At 39.3% G+C, this 22,615-nt stretch overlaps 1 protein-coding gene across 2 annotated transcripts in view; it reads left to right on the top strand.

The window, feature by feature from the left end:
• Nucleotides 1-22,615, top strand: part of LOC122811508 (advillin-like) — a 731,661-nt gene that overhangs the window by 290,371 nt on the left and 418,675 nt on the right. For both annotated transcript variants that reach the window (XM_044083391.1, XM_044083390.1), the window contains exon 3: nucleotides 4,119-4,193. In XM_044083391.1, coding sequence (XP_043939326.1) covers nucleotides 4,119-4,193 — 75 coding nt within the window. The remainder of the gene's footprint in view (nucleotides 1-4,118; nucleotides 4,194-22,615) is intronic.

Below are 22,615 nucleotides of genomic sequence, written 5' to 3'. Positions count from 1 at the left end.
GTAGTGGGGCCTAAAGGGGCTGTGGTGTTGCTTCTTTTTGGGGTAGGTGAGTCTGAAACCTGCTGTATGTCCAAATCTGTGGCTGATGAAGTGTCATCCATTGATGTCTCAGTATCAGCTGGGTGTTGTTTGAGAATGGATCCGGGACGTTTCCTTTTGGTCACCCTAGTATCCCCCTCCTCCTTTTAGAAGCACTAGCCAATTACCATGAAAGAATTATAGATAGGGACATTGTCGATATCACTAAGTTATGTGAGGAAACAAAAATCTTTGAGGGACAACTTTTTTAAACTAGGTAAAGACCTCCTCACTTTGAAACAACAGTTACGTGAGAGGAAAGTCCGCAAATTTCAGCGGGACAAAACTGATTATGAACAGGAGAACCCATTCAGTTACAATAAACATGTAAGGTTTGAGGAGGGGAATACTAGAAGAAAGAGGCAACACCACAGCCCCTCTAGGCCCCACTACAAAAGAGCAGGGAGAAAACATTCAAAAAATAGCCAACATGGTGGGGTTGTTGAAACTCTTAATTCAGAAATGAAAAAAAAAAAAAACAATGACTGAGTATATGCCCCCCATCAGTAAATCAGGACATACCCATCACCTGCCCCCCACCCACCCCTTATCTCTAGGGAATTAGTCATCACTGCCCCCTCAAAGGCAAAAAAATACAGCCTTCATGGGACCCGATAACATCCCAGGCTGCATCCTACATGAACTCAGGCAGGAACTTGCAGCACCATTAGGCACCCTATACAACCAAAGCCTGAGTACCAGCTTCATCCCAGCCAAGTGGAGGACAGCCACTGTCATCCCTTTGCACAAAGGTGGAGCGTCCACCAGTCCAGGAAGTTATAGACCCATCGACCTAACTGGCCTGATCTGCAAGGCCATGGAATGGATTATTATGGACCTCATTAACAAGGATATTGGCAACCTCCAAACACTCAATCCCACACAGTTTGGTTTCATTAAGGGGAGGTCATGCCTGTTAAATTTGGTCAACTTGTTTGAGACTGCCACCAAAGCCATGAATGAGGGGAAGATGGTGCATGCCGCTTACCTTGACCTGGCTAAAGCCTTTGATACTGTTCCCCACTCGGGTATAACAGATAAACTCTCTCAACTAGGCACCAGTCTGTATGTTACCAGATGGTAACAAACTGGCTCACTTTTACAACCCACCTAGTCAAAATAGGGGAAGCCATCTCAAGCAGTAGACCTGTAATGAGTGGTGTACCCAGGGAATGGTCTTGGGACCTCTGTTGTTTGGGCTATACTTTTCTGAGGTGCAGGCCAAAACCAGTGGGCTATGGCAGACCAAGTTTGCAGATGACTGGTGTCATCAATTCCCCCTAGTGATGTAGACATCCTCTAAGAGGGTCTCACCCCAAAAAATGACTGGTGGCAGAAACATGGCCTCAAAATGAATGCCAAAAAAATGCATAATCCCCTTTGAGGAGAGTGATGTCGTCACAAATTATCACATTATTAACAAGGTCCTAATCATGCAATCAGTCATGAGGGGAATTGGGCACCCAGGTTGGTAGCAAACTGACTTTTGACCACCATATTGCCTCCTTTGTATGGGAAGCTTTCTACATGGCCCACCTCATTTAGTAAGGGTATCTTATCCAGGGACAAGGAGGACATAACATCCCTGTATTCTTCCCTTATAAGACCCATTATTGAGTACAATGGGCCTTTCGGCATGTACCTCACAAAGCACATGCAGAAGCTGGAGAGACCAAAGAGGTTCCTCACCAGCAGACTCCTGGGCCTCAAACATCTACCCAACACAGATAGGCTAAAACCCCTGTCCCTCTTCTCAGTCTCATACAGACTCCTCAGAGGTGAGCTGTGTGTGGCATACAAAGCAATCTCAGACCCTACTTTGATGGGACTGCTACATATCTGCAAGTCAAGTGCCACTCGAACAACCCACACGAGCGACCTCAACCTGGTCTGTAACATCAATAGGACTTGTTGGTGGGACAGATTTGTATCCCAGAGACCCCCTTCTGTGGAATACATTCCCTCTCCACATCAATCAGAGTACCTGTGTCCCCTGCTGGACAGGGACATCAGGTGTTGACTTGTCAGAACATGGGCTAAATTTTTGGATAGGCTTGTAAGGCCCTCATATGATCCTGTGATTAAGATGGTATGTATGAACAGTCAGAACACAAACATAATGTAATTATGACATAGGCAACACAATGATATGAAAAAAATCATTGAAAAGATAGATCAGAATTGGTGTTTAGACAAAGTTTAGACCCACAGTATTTTATAACAGTAGTGCAGTGATAACGTGAACTTTCATAACAATGTAAAGTTGAGGAGAGTATGGTACAGTGTATGTGGGCAAGCAGAGTTAATAGTATACGATAAAATAGAAGACTGCTGGCCAAGTAGTCATTTTCGAGCAGGATGGGATAGATAAGGATAGTTTACAGGGATTAGCCAGGTGTGTTACATGAACAGAACCATGACACCCTTAGGTGTCGTTTCAACAGCGGATTGAATGATTTGAAGTTGTTAGTTTGTATGAGTGAGAGGGGAATGGAATTCCATAGTTTACAGATATGAGAAGAATACAGTGGTTCACCTGAAGTATCATTTCATTTAATTGAGTGCGGTAAGAATTTGTCAGTAGAGCGAAGACTCCTCAGTGGGGAGTGAGGCTGGTTAATACTTTTTAGTGTCTGGCATTTTTCAGGTTAGGAAATAAAACTGCAAACAGTTTTTAATTCTGTGAGTATTAGAAAGTGAGGCAATTCTAAACAATTAACCTTTTTAGTATCATGCAGTGATGGGATCTGTGAGGCCTATCAGCTGTGAATTCAGTTATTTTGCTGTAACATTTTTATAGCATGGTTATTTGGGTAGCTTGTAGGTTGACAAATACAGCAGCAGCATATAGGAGGTTGAGTAACAGAGTACAGGCAATGGTTTGCTTAGCCTGGTCAGTCAAATAAGGTTCACCTTGATATACAGTGATGCACATTTTTTGGGAAATTTTGGAGATAGCTTGCCATGTATGATGGTAAAGTTTCAGGGCATCATCCATGATGACACTTAGGAGCTTGGTATATGTTACATGTTCAATTTTGGTTTGGTTAGAAGAAGTAATGGTGGGGTATTGTCTAAGTGTGAGCAGAATATGCTGTATCTTCTTAGAGTTGAGTAGTAATTGAATGTTTTGGAGCCATGTTTCAATGAAACTGAAGGATTCCTGCATTTGGGTGTGTGTCATTGCATAAGATCCTAAATATATATATATATCTATTATATATATAATATATATATATATATATATATATATATATATATATATATATATATATAGCACCTCTGCATCCATGTTACTAGAAAAAAAAAACATGTAAAAATTATCCATATCAATTAATAAGAGTCACCATAAAAACAAACCTGGGATGTCAGAGAAGAGTCACTTCATTATCTATTAGCAAACACAAGCAACAAAAGCTTGCAAAGCTATTTTTTCATGTAGCCAAGAATAAGGTGATGATTGGACTGTTTCATACGATCGATTTCTGCATTAATAACTGTAGATGGTAATATTTTACATTAAGGTTTTTGTTGTGTTCTCTTTTCATTTAGAATTGTGTAAAAAGTACACACTTTTTACACAATTCTAAATGAAAAGAGAACACAAAATCCTCCAAAACTCTCAAGACTCCTAATGGAGTTAGTTAAGTGGTGGGGGTGGGGGATGCCATAGCTAGTATGATAGGTGAAATAGAGCATGTTTCAGTACCAAAACGTGGAATGTGGAGATGGTTCCTCTCTAACATGTAGCCCAGATAAACAAAGTGCACTAGACATGACTGTTCCTTTAATATAGTTTTGTATTCTGTCAGTCTTTCATGCAAAGCGAAGTAAAACTCAATAAACACAAATTTGAGTGAAGTCACTTTGGAAATAAAAAGAACGTAGTATAAATTGCTGCTGCAACATTGTTTATACATATTGTGAACCAAAGTGCATGTTTCACCAGCTTCTGTTTTAGAACAGCTTCAGGCAAAGCAGGAAAGTGCCACTAAGCATGTAAGTACATATAATTTCTGTTTCTCATTATTTTTTTATAGAAAATGGCATTGGTCCCAGTTCCAGAAAAAGCCCATGGGTCATTTTTTGAAGGAGATTGCTACATCATTCTATATGTAAGTAATGCATCCATTTCTAAATGCTTGTGCTCTGCTATTATAACTATGACTTGTGGTAATTGAAAAATTGTGAAAACATGCTGAGATTGTAGGAGCTTAAACATTTACAAATATTTGTACAATGAAAGGATTTAGTCATATATTTCAGCAGATGATACTGATTAGAATTGGTGACAATGGAAGAGATGAATAATGAGAGTTATACTTGCAAAGCATGTGACATCCAAAAGGGAAGTGATGTACTTATTCAGGGAAATATGGGGCAACACCTATAAAAGCAGACTGCGTCTTGTTTATTTATGCTAATATGGGTGCACAACAGGAGATGACTGCACAGTTGTCAATCTTAGCTCAACAGGTTTCAGGTTTGATGAAGAACAATATATGACAGTCACATAAGTTCATAGACTAGTACTAGCCTAACTGCCCTTGTAGGCTATTTTCAGTCTAGTCAATTACCCCCTGTGAGAATCAAACACTGCACCTTATGTTTATAAGGTAAACATCTTAACCATTATGTCAACCCCCCACCCCTTATAAACAAGTAATATATTATAAGTAATATGAATGACATAGATTTAAGGCATACATGCTTAATCAGCAAAATGTACATTAAGTAATTGCATATGAGAAATTCTACATGCTTCAGTGTCAGTAACAAACAGGTCTTCTAGGCACAGAGTCCAGCACAGTAACTGTTTGCTTTATGAAGCACCTGCAGGCCAATTGTTTATAAGTAGGGCTATAATGAGAATTTATTGATGAATCCTTTAGAGAGAGTAACACGTGTTTGCTTTTCCCACACCATTAGCTTTGAATTAGCTCTGTAGAAAGATCTCTAATATCATATATAATGAAATATACTTACAGAATATTAAACATCTGACATTAGCTCTGAATTAGCTCTGTGGAAAGACCTTTAATATTATATATAATGTTATGTATACTTAATTTTACATATCTAACATTAGCTCTGAATTATCTCTTTGAAAATATAATGCTACATGTACATAATAGTACGCATCTAACATAGAAAACTTCAAATGGATCTACATTCCTATCAACCTCTTAGCACAAGAAATTTAGACAAAAAGCTTAAAACAATGGGGGGGGGGGCAAATGCCCCAAAACAGGAACAGATTTTAAATATTGAACTTATTAATTTAGAAAGTTGCTAGAATAACAAAATGTATGTTAACATACATGTTTTAAGGATATGAAGTCTGAAACTCAAATATATATCATTACTTAGTGACTTCATTCCTCAGTGATTTACCAGAAAATGCAAATTTATATGATGAACACTGAAAATATTAGTAAAAAATCTGAACAGTTGAGAGGTATGGTAAATTATTATGAATGACATGTTTTATTTATCTACAGATATTAAAGTAACATCCCATCTGATTAATCTGGTAGTAGAGCAAAAAAAATATTAAATATTTAATGTTGCTATTACAAGAAGAGCCATTGTGTTTAGTTGAAGCAAGAATCATTACAAACACAAGTACACTTTCAAAACAATATATACAAAAATATCACACTTCATAAACCAAACCTTCAAAAGCCCCTCTAGCAAGAAAATCATAATAACTGGTTTAACTGTGAGCAACGTATAACTTCAGTATGCACAGCCTGATTTTCATTATAAACCTTTCTTGTAATGTATCACGAGGAATTTTCTTAAACCAGTTACTTTACACACACACACACACACACACACACACACACACACACACACACACACACACACACACATACATACACACGCGCGTGTGTGTTTGTGTGTGTAAGTCTTACAAAAACTGTAACAGCTGTAGGATTATATGTCTTGATGCAGAAAAGCTTTTCATGGGTTTCATTTGACCTATTTATTTCAAATATTAAAAAAAATGGACATCTTTACAAAACTATTCAGATGTGTATAGTTCAACTACACTAGATTCAGGGATATCACCTAGATTTGAAATTACCTGTGAAACACCACAAGGCTGCCTACTTTCCTTACATTTATTTATCTTGGCAATGCAACTGTAGCAAGCCATATGAGAAAACTCTTATATCTATATTATGATTACTTATAGTGTAACGTTATAGCCTCTGTTTTCTGTTTTAATGTTTGTATATTATCAATGCCTGGTCCTAATACTATAACTCAACTAATATCTGTTCTACTCCAATTAATAGACCAGTTTAGATCCATTTTATATTTTAAGATTACAAAAATTATACATTTTAGTCATTAATTGTACAATGAAAAATATATGGACTCAAATATTTTTTGAAACAGGACTGATAAATTCATAAAATGCTAAAATTGAAGCAAATAGCTTGTTAATATTAGAGTATTTACACTTCCTTCAAATATTTTTCAAAGAAGTTCTAAATTGTCCATTCATGTCAAACGCATATATAATTTTAAATATTAAAATTTATATTCATAAATTTTCATTTGAATGGTAAAACTTTAATTATACGATTTTCAGTTTTACTTAACAAAAAGTAAATATATTTAAACTTAAAATGAAAATCTGGGTAGACAAGCATTTAATTTATGGATTTTAGATAGCAGACAATGGCAGTATCATTTAGCCCTCAAATTGCTAGTAAACCACATATTTTATGAGGAACAAACTAAAGATGTGAGGCAAGGTGAGGTGATGGGGCATATGTTTGGGGAGACTGAAGAAACCTACATGACATGCTTATTTACAAAGGATGAGGAGATTCTGCAGGCTTATGTCATTAGTTTGAGTGAGTGGCAGATATGTAATGTACTCACTACACAAGTTTCCTGAGAACACTTTTTGGGCATGCACAGGAAGTTACTGCTTAGTGTAAATATCACGTTATTGTAAGTATACCACTCAACTGTCCATAATATCAGAGGATGTCTAGACTGAAGTCAGTTAACAAAGACAGACATCTGAGTTTTTGACTTCATATCCTTCAGAAAATACATGCTAATACAAAACATGTTATTCAACAACTTTCTAAGTTTATAAAAACAATATTTAAGGACTGTCAGCATTCCATTTTTATAAACTAAATGTTATATTCTCTAAATGAAACTGATGAGCTTCTTTATAAAATTATTAGCAAGAAAATTACATCTATATAGGTAGAATATAGGGAAATATATGATAACATGAAAGAAGCACTCCAAAGTTTTGTAATTTGCAGCTGGATCTTGCTAAATGTAAGCCTGCTGAACTGAGTTCCATTCTAAATGCTGATAAACAGCATGAAGGGCCTATTTTACATATTGCTGGACACTTTTGTGGGACGAATAACGTCTGTCCCTGATTTTGAGCCTTTATTCCCCATTAGTTTTGGCTCTGTCCAGTGTTCTTGCACTACGAGATTGAGAGGCGTGACCATAAGTGATGGCAGCCCTTGTGATGGCTGACGTTTGCTATAAAGGCAATGAGTGGACTGGTCATTGGTCACAAATAGTACTGAATGAATGAGTCAGCTAGGTATCTAAGGGAAGGATAGATGGTCAAAGTATGGGACTAGGCTCACAAATGTCACTTTTTAGATGTGCATTTGTTGTCTTCATTTCTATTATTTAAAGTCCCAACGGGGGCTTGTAATTCCCTCTCATTTTTCTCTTCACTCTTCCATTACCTTCCTTTTTTGGTTGCTATTTTTTACAAAATTAAATAAAAAATGTGGAAAAGTAAATCTTTTTATAATGTCAGACCTTCTCAGACTCATTTGGTTTTCGAGTATTCTTCCCATAAAAGCTAGTATTTATTCTCTAATGTAACCTCACACTTCATAACACCAAACCTTCAAAAAGTGTTTCTTTATCAAATTTTGCTTGTTCCAGCCCTATACTTTTTTTACGTTTCAGTGATGACACTGTTTCTGTAGAAACAGGACATAGCCCTTCTGTATTCTTTTGTTTTCGCAAATTGAATCAAAACTTAGCTGTTCTGTTACACTACAGGAAACCTGTGTGACTGTACATATAAATCCAGAAAATAACATTCAGTATTAATATGTTTAAGTCAAAAGCTCTGCCAAGCTCTGTTATTCATCACTTTCACAACTGCCCCTCTCATATTTAAAATTGTGACAATGGAGAATACGTTCAGTTATCATCTGATATAGCTTCTCTCCCTGTCACTGTTTCAGACTTTTCCATTTAAACTCCTCAAGAAGTCTAGTGTCCTATACATGTGTTTCACCACTAAGCTTTGAAGCCATCAAACCATACATGGTCACTGTTCCAAATGCCACATAGTATTGACATTCATACAGAGCACAGAGAAGCTATGCCATACACAAAAGTTGCTTGGCATCCTTTGTCTTTCGGTCACCTTCATATTGGTTCTTTCAGGTATTTACTTAGTGTATGGGGTTGTCTCCTGTTCAGTTTCATCCTGTGAAGTATTAAGATGAAGATCTTAGCCTTAAGCAAATAGGTTATTAGATACCATAGCAGATCACTCTGCAAATTCATCCACAGCAGGCGCAATTCAATAAGCCTAAAAAAAAATGAATAAAAATAAAGTCCCAAAGGCAAACATATTCAAAGCTTTGCATAGTGCACATCAATCGCTGTTACGTGTGCCCAACTATTTGAAAATGTGGAACAAAACTAAAAGCCTAATCAAACAGAATTTCTGTTACTGTAAAGTTCTTTACTCATCTATTCAGGGGTCTGTTCTGCCTGTGCTTCCCTGCTTATTATAGGCAGTTGGATGATCTGTGGAACTTGGAGCAACCCCTCCAAAAACTGTAGTTTACAATGTAAAACATACTGAAATATGTTATTTCTGAAGAAAAATAAAATACTCTCTCAATCCTGAATAGCCAGAATTTCTTTATAATATCAAAATAACATTAAATAAGTTTCGACAAATTGTATTTTTCCCACTGTACCTTCTACCCATTGATACAAATGTGCAATCTGTTTAAGCACAACTGAAAATGATGTATCATCATATTATAAATCTGCGCACAGATTGATTACTTCAGTCAATAGTATTCTGCCTCAGGTTTTTATTTATCGATAGCCTCCAATTCCTGTTGTTACTGCATGTCCATATTTCAACGGCCTCACTTTCTTACATTTCTGCTCTAGGTACATTGATATAAACAGTCTCTAAGCTGTTATTCCCTTCTTCATCCTTTTTTTATCTAGGGCCCCTCTAACTGCATCATGGACATTCGACTCGACACTCCACCAAAACATCCCAGTAGAAGCCAATCTCTACCCTCCTTTCTCTAGGCAAACTGCTTGAAAAAATTATCTACATGAAAAACACCCAATGCATCACCACCTACAACCTCCTCTCTCATATACAACATAAGTTCTGGTTCAGTTAGAGCATGTGTAGAGCCCTGTGGACTCTAACAGACGAAATACTCTTAGCTGTGGACAGAGGCCAGGTCACTGACACCATCTTTTTGGACCTTACAAAAGCCTTCCACCTTTCAGACCATAACGTCCTCCTTCTTGGCCTATTTCAAACAGGCCTAAGTCCTGTTTCCCTACCTTGGTTACAAAACTGCAACTGCTGTTTCTTTGTCAAAATTCATACGTCTATTTCCCAATGAGTAAGCTTTCAGAAGGAATACTTCAAGGTTCTACACTTGCTTCTGTACTATTCTTCATCTTTATAAATAAATGTCCCCCTTGACCTACCTCATCTCCTCCTCCTTTGTGCACATAACATGGCACATATGCAATTCAATGCCCAATACTCTAGAACTACCTGCAAGGAGATGTTCTATCTCCAAAAAAGGCCTCTTTTTCAACTTAAAAAAAAAACAAAACTATGATTTTGTGTACCCAATAAAAACTTAAATTTGCATATCTAGAAAATATTACTGCTTGTAAATATCTTGGCATTTGGCTTGACCCCCTCCCTTAACTACTTCCTCCACCTTATTTTGGCCAATGCAATCTCTCCTTTCTTGCTAAAAGCTCCAGAACACCTATAGGCAAAGGCCTTCTACTCTCCCATCTTGAATACAACTATCCCAAATAACCACAGCATCAAAAACAAACTCCATATGCATACACAATTTAAGCAATAAAAATTGTAGATTTATAACCCAGGTCCCTAAAAATGAATGTCACTGTAAAAATCTGAAAAAACGAGCAACATGGCTTCCTGTTCAACAAAGGATTGACCTTCTGCTAGGATCCTAAGTTTTCAAGCTGCTAGTCTGGTTGGCTTTAGTAGCTAAACTATTTAGAAAAACTTCCTCTTATAGCCTTAGAAACACAACCAAGCTGCCCCCACACTGACTGCAACCCTCCTCCCCCAAACCTACCTATATTGTATAGATCACTGCTTCTCTGTACAAAGTCCAAAAGTCTGGAAAAGTATTCCACCAGAAATAAAATTAAGAACTAAACTAAAAGGCCTACTGCCTCTCATTAGCAGATGTGATTGCCTCTCATCCAGCCATATCGCCTTACATGAGCTACATCACTCTGTCTCCTACTAGAAACACTCTTACTGCCCCTCATGTGGCAGCTCCTGTTGTACCAAGCTATACTTTCAACTCACATAATATTTTGCCTAACATAACTTTTCCTTCTAAATACTCACAAACTCTGTCTGATGTCCTCCACTCCACTTAATTATCCTGTCATTCCAGCTTCGGCAACATGCAGCTGTAATTATCATTGTGACGGTTGGTGAGAGATGGGCGAAGGCTGCCAGCCTAGTCAAATAGAATTTGATATATAATTCTGGCATTTGTAAATAAATGTAAAATACAGGCATGTTTTCTGGAATGTGAAAGAATATTGTGAAATGTGGAACTGCAAAATATGTGACAACATTGCACTCTACTGGCCCAGTGAAGCATGTTGTACCCTTTCATGTTAGAATTCGGCTCCAGGGCAGCTGGATGAAGATTTCATGCCCATTGTTTTAAGGCTAAAGTTTATGATCAGAATTTAGATGTGGAATGTGCTTTATTGCTCTGGTTTCTTTTAGAATATACATGTGAGATGCCTTCTATTGTTGTAAGTTTCTGTGCAGGTGTTAGATTGCTAAATAATGCAGTCTGTGGCCTGAGAACTCAGACCAGGTGTTAAGATGATGCCATTTGTTTTCCTGGGAAAACCTAAGTGTCAAAAATGATGTAATTTGGGGAAGGACCGAGCAAACATGTTTGTTAGTAATGTTTAAATAATATTTCTCACAAGAGACTGAAGGCATTTTGACTTTGGACATCTAACTTATCAGTACTTTGCCTTGTGCACACATGTAAGTTTTAGCACTGTGATTTCTTGTAGGAATAGTTAAAGCTAGTAAAGCTTAATTAGGTATTTTTCTTTGAAATCAGACCTGTCCTACTGTATTATTTTAAGTTTCTGTGTGATCTTTGAATTCCGAGATATTTATGTGGTGTAGTAGTTTTGTCTTGTGTTTTAATTATTTATTATTAAATATTTTTAAAACCTTCTACCTGTGGCTGCTTTGTGAAGAGATAATCTCTAGAGTACATTGCATATTTATAGAGGTTATTGTAATAGGCCACTCTAAAGTAATCCTTAACTGTTAGTCATACTACCATTGGATATTAATATTGCACAATAATAACTGGACACCCTTTTAAGGGCCTTTTAGTAGCTGATATTATTAACTGGGTGGTGGCAGTAATTACTACTGTGTAGTCTGAGTAAAGGGGCACAGTTGGAGAATCTGTGTCAGCCTTTCCCAGGAGTGTATGTGAAGTGTATAAATACTTATCTCAAAGTGTGTGTGTGTTGTGTCAGCTACTTGGCAGGGACACAAAGCACTGGTTGGACAGAGTGGGTACTGGAGGTTTTAGCTTGCCCAGTTAGGCTGAGATCTGGACCCTATAGCTGTGCCAGTGGGGAGTCTTACTGGGGACCTGGTGAGCAAAGGAGCAACCAACCCCAGACTGACTGTGAGATCTGAGTGCACTTAAGGGAAATTGTACTTTATTGTGTGTATTAGTTATTCTTTCCACTTCTAGGAGACAACCTCCATGGTGTTAGTGGTGAGGATTGAGGCTCCTTGATTGCTGGGCCAGGGCACAGTCATCACAAGTGTTTGGCAGTGGTGGGCTCTACTTCACACAATAATTGGCTTGTAGTGGTGTGGGTAGAGCGAATGCCTATAGGTTATGTACAGTGATCTCTAAAAGTGTTTTGTACTCTAAAACAGCCACGCAGTGTATTCTCAGAGTTCAGATCACAATTGTTTTATTTCTTTTATTAGCTTAGTGTTAGTCAGGGTGAGCAGGCAGCATGTCAGCAGAAGAGTATGGAAAGCTGACAAGGAGCCAGCTGGCGGAGATGTGCCAGGCTAAGGGATTGGTGCATGGAAACCTGACTAAGGCAGACCTGATTTCAGCCTTGGTTATAGCTGCATCAGAGAACAGCAGCCTGGAGGACAATCAGACTGACAGTGGAGATACAATATCCTCGGAGAATGGACAGCTCAACCTTTCTGCAGTGGACCTAAAAATCCAGCTGGAGCTAAAGAGACTTGAGTTGGAGGCCAGGGTTATGGACCTAGAAGCAGCCAAGAAAATGAGAAGTCTACAAGCTGAGGAAAATGAACAGCAGAGAAGGCATGAGGAAAATGCTGACTCTTCACCAGAGTCATGGAGGTAATGGGGAAGGGAGTAACCGGACCCCAGAAGCACAAAAGGTCAGTACATTTCTTCCACAGTTTAAAGAGGGGGATAATTTTTATAGCTTCATTCATATGCTTGAGCGGGTATGTAAACAGTATGAAGTTGACCAAAGGCTCTGGGTACGGTTCCTGACCCCCTTACTCCATAGTAAAGCTGTAAATTCTTTAGCAAAAATGATTGACATTGACTGTTTTGATTATACTGCTGTAAAAATACATTTATTAGAATGTTTTAAGCTAACACCTGAAATGTATAGGAAAAAGTTTCGTAAGCATAGACGCAAGGCAGATGAAAATGTATGTTGCTGAACTGAGCACTTATTTTCATAGGTGGGTGAGTGGATGTCAGGTCACCACTTTTGAAGGGCTGGCAGACCTTTTGGTAAGGGAACAAGCTCTTAGGACTTTGCCTGAGGACATGAGGATCTGGTTAGCTGATAGACAGTGTGCTACTTCAGAGGAGTTGGGGAAGAAGGGAGACCTATACCTAGCAAGCAGGGCAGCCCAGCACAGGAAAGGGACCCCCAGTACTACTCATGGGTATAAAGGAACCCATGGTGGACTGCACAGACTGCCCCAAGAGAATCCACCAGTGGCAGGGGAAGCCACTAGTCCAGGTACATGTCCAGGAGCTAGGGTTAAATGTTTTAAATGCAACCTGTGGAGCCATGTGGCATATAGATGTCCATGGAGGAAAGGTGGGGAACCAAAGGTGAGGGAGCCAGTAAGTGGGAAAGACAAAATGCCAACAGTAAGTTGTCTTGGGACAACAAGGGTACCAAACTACCACCAGAGGTTAAATCCTATTGTAGTGAATGGCAAAGAGGCCATTGCTAAGAGAGACACAGCCTCTGATATAACCATTGTAAAGCCTGCACTGGTTACAGTGGAACTCTACTTGCCTGGGCAGTCTACTCCAGTCAGGGCTTTAGGAGGGATCCCATTCTAAATACCTGTGGCTAAGGTTCACCTTGACTGGGAGGGTGGAAAAGGAAGCCAGCAAGTAGGTGTGTTTGAAGATATACCTGCAGATGTCCTGATAGGGAATGATTTTGATAGTGCAGTACCCTGCGCTTGTGCAGTTACACGCAGTCAGGCTTGGAGACAAGCATGTAAGTCTGGTAGCCTGGGGGAGACCTAGACAGACTGCACACTTGCAGCCAGGACTACTGAGGTGGTTACTTCAGGGAGGGAGTTGCTCTGTAGCAGTGAGACTGAAGGTGAGCCACAGCTGCTTGTGGGTCTTGATGGTCCCTTGGACAGTGTGACTGCAAAGGTAGAGGTGAGTAGTAGTACCCAGGCTGACAGTGAGGCACTGCTGTCAGAGGATGCCAGATTTCCAGTGAAAGGGGAGCTGAGAAGGGTTACAAGGATTGACCTGAGACAGGTTCAGCTCTCAGACCTACATTGCAAGGCCTGATGCAGGTAGCTAGGGAGGCACCTGATTTTCAAGGGAAGGGGGAATCTGCATACTGGAACAAAGGGTTACTGTACAGAGATTGTACCCCTGAGGGAGGGCTAGAAGGTAAGAGAGTACAGCTGTTGGTAGTGCCTAGAGCTTAACATCTGCCGCTTCTAGCCATAGTCCATGATATTCCCTTTGCAGGTCATATGGGCATAAAACGTACAAAGAGGTGTATTATGCAAAACTTCTATTGGCCTGGAATTTCCAGAGATGTAACAGGGTACTGCAGGACCTGTGAGTAGTGCCAAAAGGTAGGCAAGGCAGGAGACATGGTGAGAGCTCCTTTGATGCCTTTGCCTGTGATTGAGGAGCCATTTCAGAGGGTAGCTATGGATATTGTGGGTCCTCTGAGTACTCCAAGTTCCACCGGGAAAAAGTGTATCCTAGTGATTGTAGATTATGCTACACGATACCCTGAGGTAGTGGCTTTGTCCTCCATTGAGGCAGAGAAGGTGACGAATGCTTTGCTAGAGATTTTCTGCAGGGTACGTTTCCCAAAGGAAATACTGTCTGACAGAGGTGCCAATTTTATGTCAGACCTGCTGGCTTGTCTGTGGAAGTCCTGTGGGGTAAAGCACATGAAGACCACCCCCTACCATCCCCAGACTAATGGTCTTGTTGAGAGGTTAAACTCTACAATCAAGTCCATGCTACGGGCATTTGCAGATCAGTTTAAGAGGGAGTCGGACAAATATTTGCCCCATCTGTTATTTGCTTACAGAGAGGTTCCCTAGGAATCCACAGGTTTTTCACCCTCTGAGTTGCTGTATGGGCATAGGGTGAGGGGACATCTAGATTTAATTCGAGATGAGTGGGAAGGTGAGTGTGAGTCTCACAAGGAGTCTGTTATGGCATATGTCCTGAACCTCAGGACAAGGCTCAGGGGACTCATGGGTCTGGCCCAGGAGAACCTGGCAGAAGCCCAACAACAGAAAAAGGTGTGGTGTGACAGGAATGCTCGAGCTAGAGAGTATGCTGTAGGGGAGCAGGTGATGGTTCTAATTCTTGTCAGACACAACACATTGCAAGCAGCTTGAGAGGGACCCTACAAGGTGGTAAGAAAGGTAAGTGATGTTAACTACATGGTGGAAGTGCTAGGCAGATGGCAGGGGCACAAATTGTACCATGTTAACATGATGAAACCTTACCATGATAGGGAGACCCTTGTACTGAGCATTTGCAGTGGATTGCAGGAGGAGTCTGAGAGAGATCTTGTGATTGATCTCCTCAGTGAGGCTCGGGCTGACACTTCGGTGCAAGGGGTAGCAATGTCCCAGCAGCTATCTACTACCGAGGTTTGAGAAATCCGAGCAGTGTTGCAGGAGTTTGGGGGCATGTTCACCGGAAAACCAGGGAGCACCCACCTGGTGCAGCACCAGGTGGCTACAGGACCCAAAAGGCCTATCAGGCAGGCCCCTTATAGGGTGCCTGAGAGAGTCAAACAGACTCTGAGAGAGGAGGTACAGGAGATGGTGGAACTATGGGTGATTCACGAGTCCAGCAGTCCATGGGCCTAACCAGTAGTGTTGGTGCCAAAAAGGGATGGCAGCAACATGTTCTGTGTGGATTACAGGAAATTAAGTAGTCACACAGAGTCAGATGCTTACCCTATGCCTAGGACAGATGAGGCCCTAGAGCAGCTGGGTGGGGCAAAGTATCTTACAACTATTGATCTTACCAAGGGTTACTGGCAGGTGCCCTTGACTCCAAGTGCTAGAGAGAAGTCAGCCTTTGTGACTCCTTTTGGTTTGTATGAGTTCACAAAGATGCCCTTTGGGATGAAGAATGCCCCAGTGACTTTGCAGAGGCTGGTAGATCATATCTTAGCAGGAGCAAGAGGGTTTGCCCTTGCTTACATGGATGATATTGCTATCTACAGCCATTCCTGGCAAGAGCACCTTCAGCATGTCAGGGAGGTTCTGGACAGACTACAGAGGGCAAGGTTGACCATTAAGCCGAGCAAATGTCAGGTGGGTATGTCAGAGATCTCCTACCTAGGACATAGAGTGGGGAGTGGTAAGAAAAGGCCAGAACCTGCCAAAATGGAAGCCATTCAGGCATGGCCTGCATCTGTTACCAAAAAGCAGGTGAAGGCATTCTTAGGGACAGCAGGGTACTACAGAGAGATTGTTCCCAATTATAGTACCATAGCTGTTCTCCTCACAGACCTGACAAGGAAGAGCAGGCCAGATAAGGCAGTGTGGACCTCAGCATGTGAGCAGGCATTTCAGAAGGTTAAGGAAGCTTTGGGAGGACCCCCTGTGTTAGCCAGTCCAGACTACAGCAAAGACTTTATTATGCAGGTGGATGCTTCAAACTATGAGGTGGGGGCTGTACTTAGCCAGATTTCTCCAGATGGAGAAGAGCACCCAATGGTTTATCTCAGTAATAGGCTCCAACCCAGGGAGGAATGCTGTGCAGTGGTAGAAAAGGAATGTCTAGCCTTTGTGTGGGCACTACAAAAACTTCAGCCTTATCTGTATGGAAGAAAATTCACTGTGATGACTGATCACAACCCTCTAACATGGTTAAACAGAGCCAGTCAGCAAAATGCCAAGTTGCTAAGATGGAGTCTGGGGTTCCAAGCATATGATATGTCAGTGCAGCACCGCAGTGGGAGTAGCAATGCCAATGCAGATGGGCTCTCAAGGCAGGGAATGAGGTGATGTGCACCCAGATAGACTTGACACTCTCAAGCGATGTTTCTCAAGGGGCACTTGAAAAACTTGCTTGAGTTCCCCGGGGGGGGGATGTGACGATTGGGGAGAGATGGGCGAAGGCTGCCATACTAGTCAAATAGAATTTGATATACAATTCTGGCATTTGTAAATAAATGTAAAATACAGGCATGTTTTCTTGAATGTGAAAGAATATTGTGAAATGTGAAACTGCAAAATATGTGACAACATTGCACTCTACTAGCCCAGTGAAGCATGTTGTACCCTTTCATGTTAGAATTCGGCTCCAGGGCAGCTGGATGAAGATTTCATGCCCATTGTTTTAAGGCTAAAGTTTATGACCAGAATTTAGATGTGGAATGTGCTTTATTGCTCTAGTTTCTTTTAGAATATACATGTGAAATGTCTTCTATTGTTGTAAGTTTCTGTGCAGGTGTTAGATTGTTAAATAATGCAGGTGGTGGCCTGAGAACTCAGACCAGGTGTTAAGATGATGCAGTTTGTTTGCCTGGGAAAACCCAAGTGTCAAAAATTATGTAATTTGGGGAGGGACCCAGCAAACATGTTTGTTAGTAATGTTTAAATAATATTTCTCACAAGAGACTGAAGGCATTTTGACTTTGGACATCTAACGTCTCAGCACTCTGCTCACATGTAAGTTTTAGCACTGTGATTTCTTGTAGGAATAGTTAAAGCTAGTAAAGATTAATTAGGTATTTTTCTTTGAAATCAGACCTGTCCTACTGTATTATTTTAAGTTTCTGTGTGATCTCTGAACTCTTAGACATCTCTGTGGTGTAGTAGTTTTGTCTTGTGTTTTAATTATTTATTATTAAATATTTTTAAAACCTTCTACCTTTGGCTGCTTTGTGTAGAGATAAACTCTAGAGTACATTGCATATTTATAGAGGTTATTGTAATAGGCCACTCTAAAGTAAGCCTTGACTGTTAGTCATACTACCATTGGATATTAATATTGCACAATAATAGTTGGGCACCCTTTTAAGGGCCTTTTAGTAGCTGATAGTATTAACTGGGTGGTGGCAGCAATTACTACCTTGTAGTCTGGGTAAAGGGGCACAGCTGGAGAATTTGTGTCAGCCTTTCCCAGGAGTGTCTGTGAAGTGTATAAATACTTATTTCAAAGTGTGTGTGTGTTGTGTCAGCTACTTGGCAGGGAGACAAAACACTGGTTAGAAAGAGAGGGTACTGAAGGTTTTAGCTTGCCCAGTTAGGCTAAGACCTGGACCCTATAGCTGTGCCAGTGTGGAGTCTTATTGGAGATCTGGTGAGCAAAGGAGCAACCAGCCCCAGACTGACTGTGATCTCTATGTGCACTTAAGGGAAATTGTACTTTACTGTGTGTATTAGTTATCCTTTTCTCTTCTAGGAGACAACCTCCCTGGTGTTAGTGGTGAGGATTGAGGCTCCTCGATTGCTGGGCCAGGGCACGGTTGTCACAATCACATGTACATCTCGAGTTCTAAATGTTTTGATTTACTATTAACTTATAGTAAAAATGTATATACTCTAAGTTTATTTTAGTTGATAATGGTATTTTACAGGTGTGTATTTTTTTATACTCTTGTTATCTTTCACTATTTATAATTCTGACTTTCTTTATACTCTTTGGATAAGACTTTAATCGGTCGCTTGTGATCAGTGTTATACCTCATTAGATCTGGCCTCTCTTATACAAATAACCTGATGATTCTACACTTATATGTGCATCTAATAACGTTCTTCCATATCACGTACAAAGTATTTTCCTCAGTTGAGAAATGGCTCCATAATGCCCGTCTACTGCTCAACCCTAAAAAAAAAAAAAGTTACTGCTATTTTTCCCCAAATCAAAAATGCCTGATAAAGTGCATTTAAAAATCTTTTCACCAAACAAAGTTTAAATTGAAGTAGTCTCCCATACAAAACATTTTGGAGTGATTATAGATGATGACCTTAAATATGACCTGCATGTTCAAAATAACATAAAAAAGACTCGCCAAAAATTATGAATGGTCCAGAGGCCTAAAAACCTCCTTAGGAACACCACCATCCTAACCAACCTTCAGGCTACAGTTAAAAATAAGCTGGCATCATGCTATAATAAGGTTGCACAATTCGCACCAACAAACTATACCGCAGCCACATTGTACTGCCCTTAAGGCTTTGAATTGGCTCAGACTGTCTCACCACTTAGATTACATGCAGCTTATCTCCACATGCAACATTATTCACAAAGCCAATGACTGCTCTGCTTTCACTCCTATTCTCCATTCCTATCACCCTAATAGGCTATTTTGAGCTAATGAAGAACGTCTTCTCAGTCTATATAAACCCTACAAATCTGCTCATTAAACTCTCTACTCATAACTGTCTTGCTTAAAAAAAATAATTCTATTCCCCTGCAAATCTGATCTACCTCTAACCTCCAACTTTAAACTGCTACTGAAAGACTACCTAAATAAAACGTGGCTCTACTCTTCTACTCCTGCAGGCTGAATTAGTCCCTCCCTTCTTCCACCACCAGCTTACTTTGATTATATTCAGAGGGAAGGAATTAATAAAATCTGTTTCTTAGGCAAAGATTGAATCTATTTTTCCATTGGCTATATTATCTAGTCATCTCTATTCCAAAGAGTATACTCTGTGTGTTTAATGTCGTCTATATGAACTACAACTTGTGAAAACTTTATTTATTGACGTTTTTTTTCAGCTTATTATAACTGTCCATATATTTGCAACATGTATGTGGCTTTGTAGTAACTTTATTTAACTGTAACCATATGTCAGTGTGGAGCTTTTCTCCCCAGGCCTCTGTTGAAAATGGGATATTGTCCTAGTTGCACATTCCTGGTAAATAAATGTCAAATATTTATATTTGACCATAGCAATGTCTTATTATTCTCTTTTATTGCTCTTTGTAGTGTCTATCATGTTTTCTGTTTTACATTTCTTTTTTTTTTTTGTATTATTTCTTGGCAAAATATTGTGTAATAAACTATATTCCATTTGATTTTAAAAATAATTTATGACTTATTCCATGTTTCATAAAACTCTTTAATTCCTGAATGATTAATACACTTTTTTATGCAAGCTCTGTTTTATTTTATATATACATGTATTTGTAATATTACTGGGTGCATTTTTAATAGCTCCTTCCCAGTTCTTCTTACTCACTAATTTTAGTGTTATGTCTTAAAATATTAATATAATCCTTTATTTTCCCAGATAAATAAATAAACAGGACTGAATGCTACTAAACATTGTAAGTAAATGTTAAAGCAATAACCGAAACCAGGCAAATATTTTCATAATTTAGACATAGTACTTCTTTAGATCTAAGAAGCAGTATGTTGAAAGAGGGAATGCATTTTCTTCATTTTTTTATGTATTTTCAGTCAAAAAGTACATTTATTTATTTATTTTTATTTAATATTTGTTTACTGGGAAAAGTCTGACTTGGAATGAAGCTAATTTTCAACGGAGGCCTGGGGACAAATACTCCAGATGTGTCTGTACATGTGTTTAGTGTGTCAGTATTTATTTTCTTCCTCGGTACCTTGAAAAAAGCAGTTCCAGGTTTTAGTGTAAATGTGACTGTATCACATGCACAGCCTAATACTCTGTAGAAGCTCTGTTCAAACAAGCAATAGTCAAATGTGATTTCTGCATGACCAACATTTAATTGTGCAAATTTCTTTGTATGATAAAATGAATGTGAGAATAAGAAACAATGAAATCATTTGCAAGGATTATATGAAATGTTCCTGTGTGCTAGAATATTGCAGAAGATATTGCTCAATTGTAAACTACTAGCATCTTATAAGGGTTTGCAGAAAAGGCAGACATCACAGAATGCAGTATGTTCGGTACACTCAGATTTTGACTTGTGCAAATTATATTTAGATTTCTACAAACAGCAGTTCTAATGTGTTCAAATTATTTAAGCTTTTCAACTAGGCTATGCTAATGGTATATTTTATTTAGAAGTTTAAGCACAGTAACACACAGACACATAGCTATATATATATATATATATATATATATATATATATATATATATATTTATATATATGGATCACCTTCATTTGCCTGAAAGCTCATTTGCCCGACGCTCATTTTTCCCAGACCAAATGACTGAAAGCTCATTTGCCTGAAAGCTCATTTGCCCGAAAGCTCATTTGACTGGCAAGTAGTATCAGCAAGAAAATGGAATATGCCCCCCGCCCCACTGTAGTGCGACCCTGGAGTTAGAATATATAGGTAGGGGGGGTGTGGGGGGCACAGCCCCCCACAACGGGGGGTGTGGGGGGGCGAAGCCCCCCACTTACTTTCCTGTTACTAAGCAATATTACATCAAAAGGTAACAATATCATATGAAATGAAGTGGGGGGCTTCGCCCCCCACACCCCTCATTGTGGGGGGCTGTGCCCCCCACACACCCCCACCTATATATTCTAACTCCAGGGTCGCACTACAGTGGGGAGGGGGGCATATTCCATTTTCTTGCTGATACTACTTGTCAGTCAAATGAGCTTTCGGGCAAATGAGCTTTCAGGCAAATGAGCTTTCAGTCATTTGGTCTGGGAAAAATGAGTGTCGGGCAAATGAGCTTTCAGGCAAATGAAGGTGATCCATATATATATATATATATATATATATATATATATATATATATATATATATATATAGATAGGTTTACTATCACATGTTCATTCATCTTTTAGATGAACGAACTATGTGCGAAAACCAGACAGCGGAACTGCTAGGGTGATCACCGGAATGCCGAAGCTGACAAGAGAGAATGGCCGCTGTTGACAGCTCCAACATTGCGGTGCAGATTGCACTTTAGTGGGGATGGGGAAATGTACCCTTACCCTCAATGTAGTGCGATCTCAGAGTTTGTGTATATATATATATATATATAAGTGGGGGGTGCAGGGGAGCTTGCCCCCCCTGCAAAAAACAGTTGTAGTATGTTGGGTGGGTAGGAGCATTTCAGTGTAGTCGACATTTTCAAAATTAGACTGCACTGAAATGCTCGGTTCGACATTTACACTGTTCAGTGTACAGATTTCCGAACATTTGGTTTGGACATCTGTACATTCGAACAGTGTCATGTCGAACATGTGATAGTAAACATATATATATATATATATATAAACACACACACACACACACACGCACTGAAAAGCATATATGTTCTTAGTTCTTCAAACTATCCAAATGCAGGAACATTTTTTTCTCATTTTGAATTTGTTAACTGTTATTATTCAAATGTATGTTTCAAAAATCAAACCTTCATGTAATTTTAGTAGTTTAGATGTTTTTTTTTAGAGAAATTGCAATGAAGTAAATTTCTACTGAACTTTATTAAAGTGATATTTGAACACTTTTTTTCTCTCTCTTCTGGATATTTCTAAAGATCTACCCTCATCGGGTAAGTTTCATAAGCATGGACTGTGTTTGTGGAGTTTTATAACTGCAGTGTGAAGTGAACGGTGTGGTTTGATTTTGTTACTTAATTTTTTTAAGAATAGAGACATCTGTATAATACTGGTAATTTATATCTTTATATGTGACCAGAAAATAAAATATTTGACTTAAATGGATTTGTCAAAATATTTTCCTCAC

This window comes from Protopterus annectens, chromosome 9.part0 (genome assembly GCF_019279795.1).
Source record: "Protopterus annectens isolate FY-2018-M chromosome 9.part0, PAN1.0, whole genome shotgun sequence".
Classification (NCBI taxonomy): domain Eukaryota; kingdom Metazoa; phylum Chordata; order Ceratodontiformes; family Protopteridae; genus Protopterus; species Protopterus annectens.
Note: the sequence above shows the minus strand (reverse complement) of the source record. Positions and strands in the feature narration are given on the sequence as shown.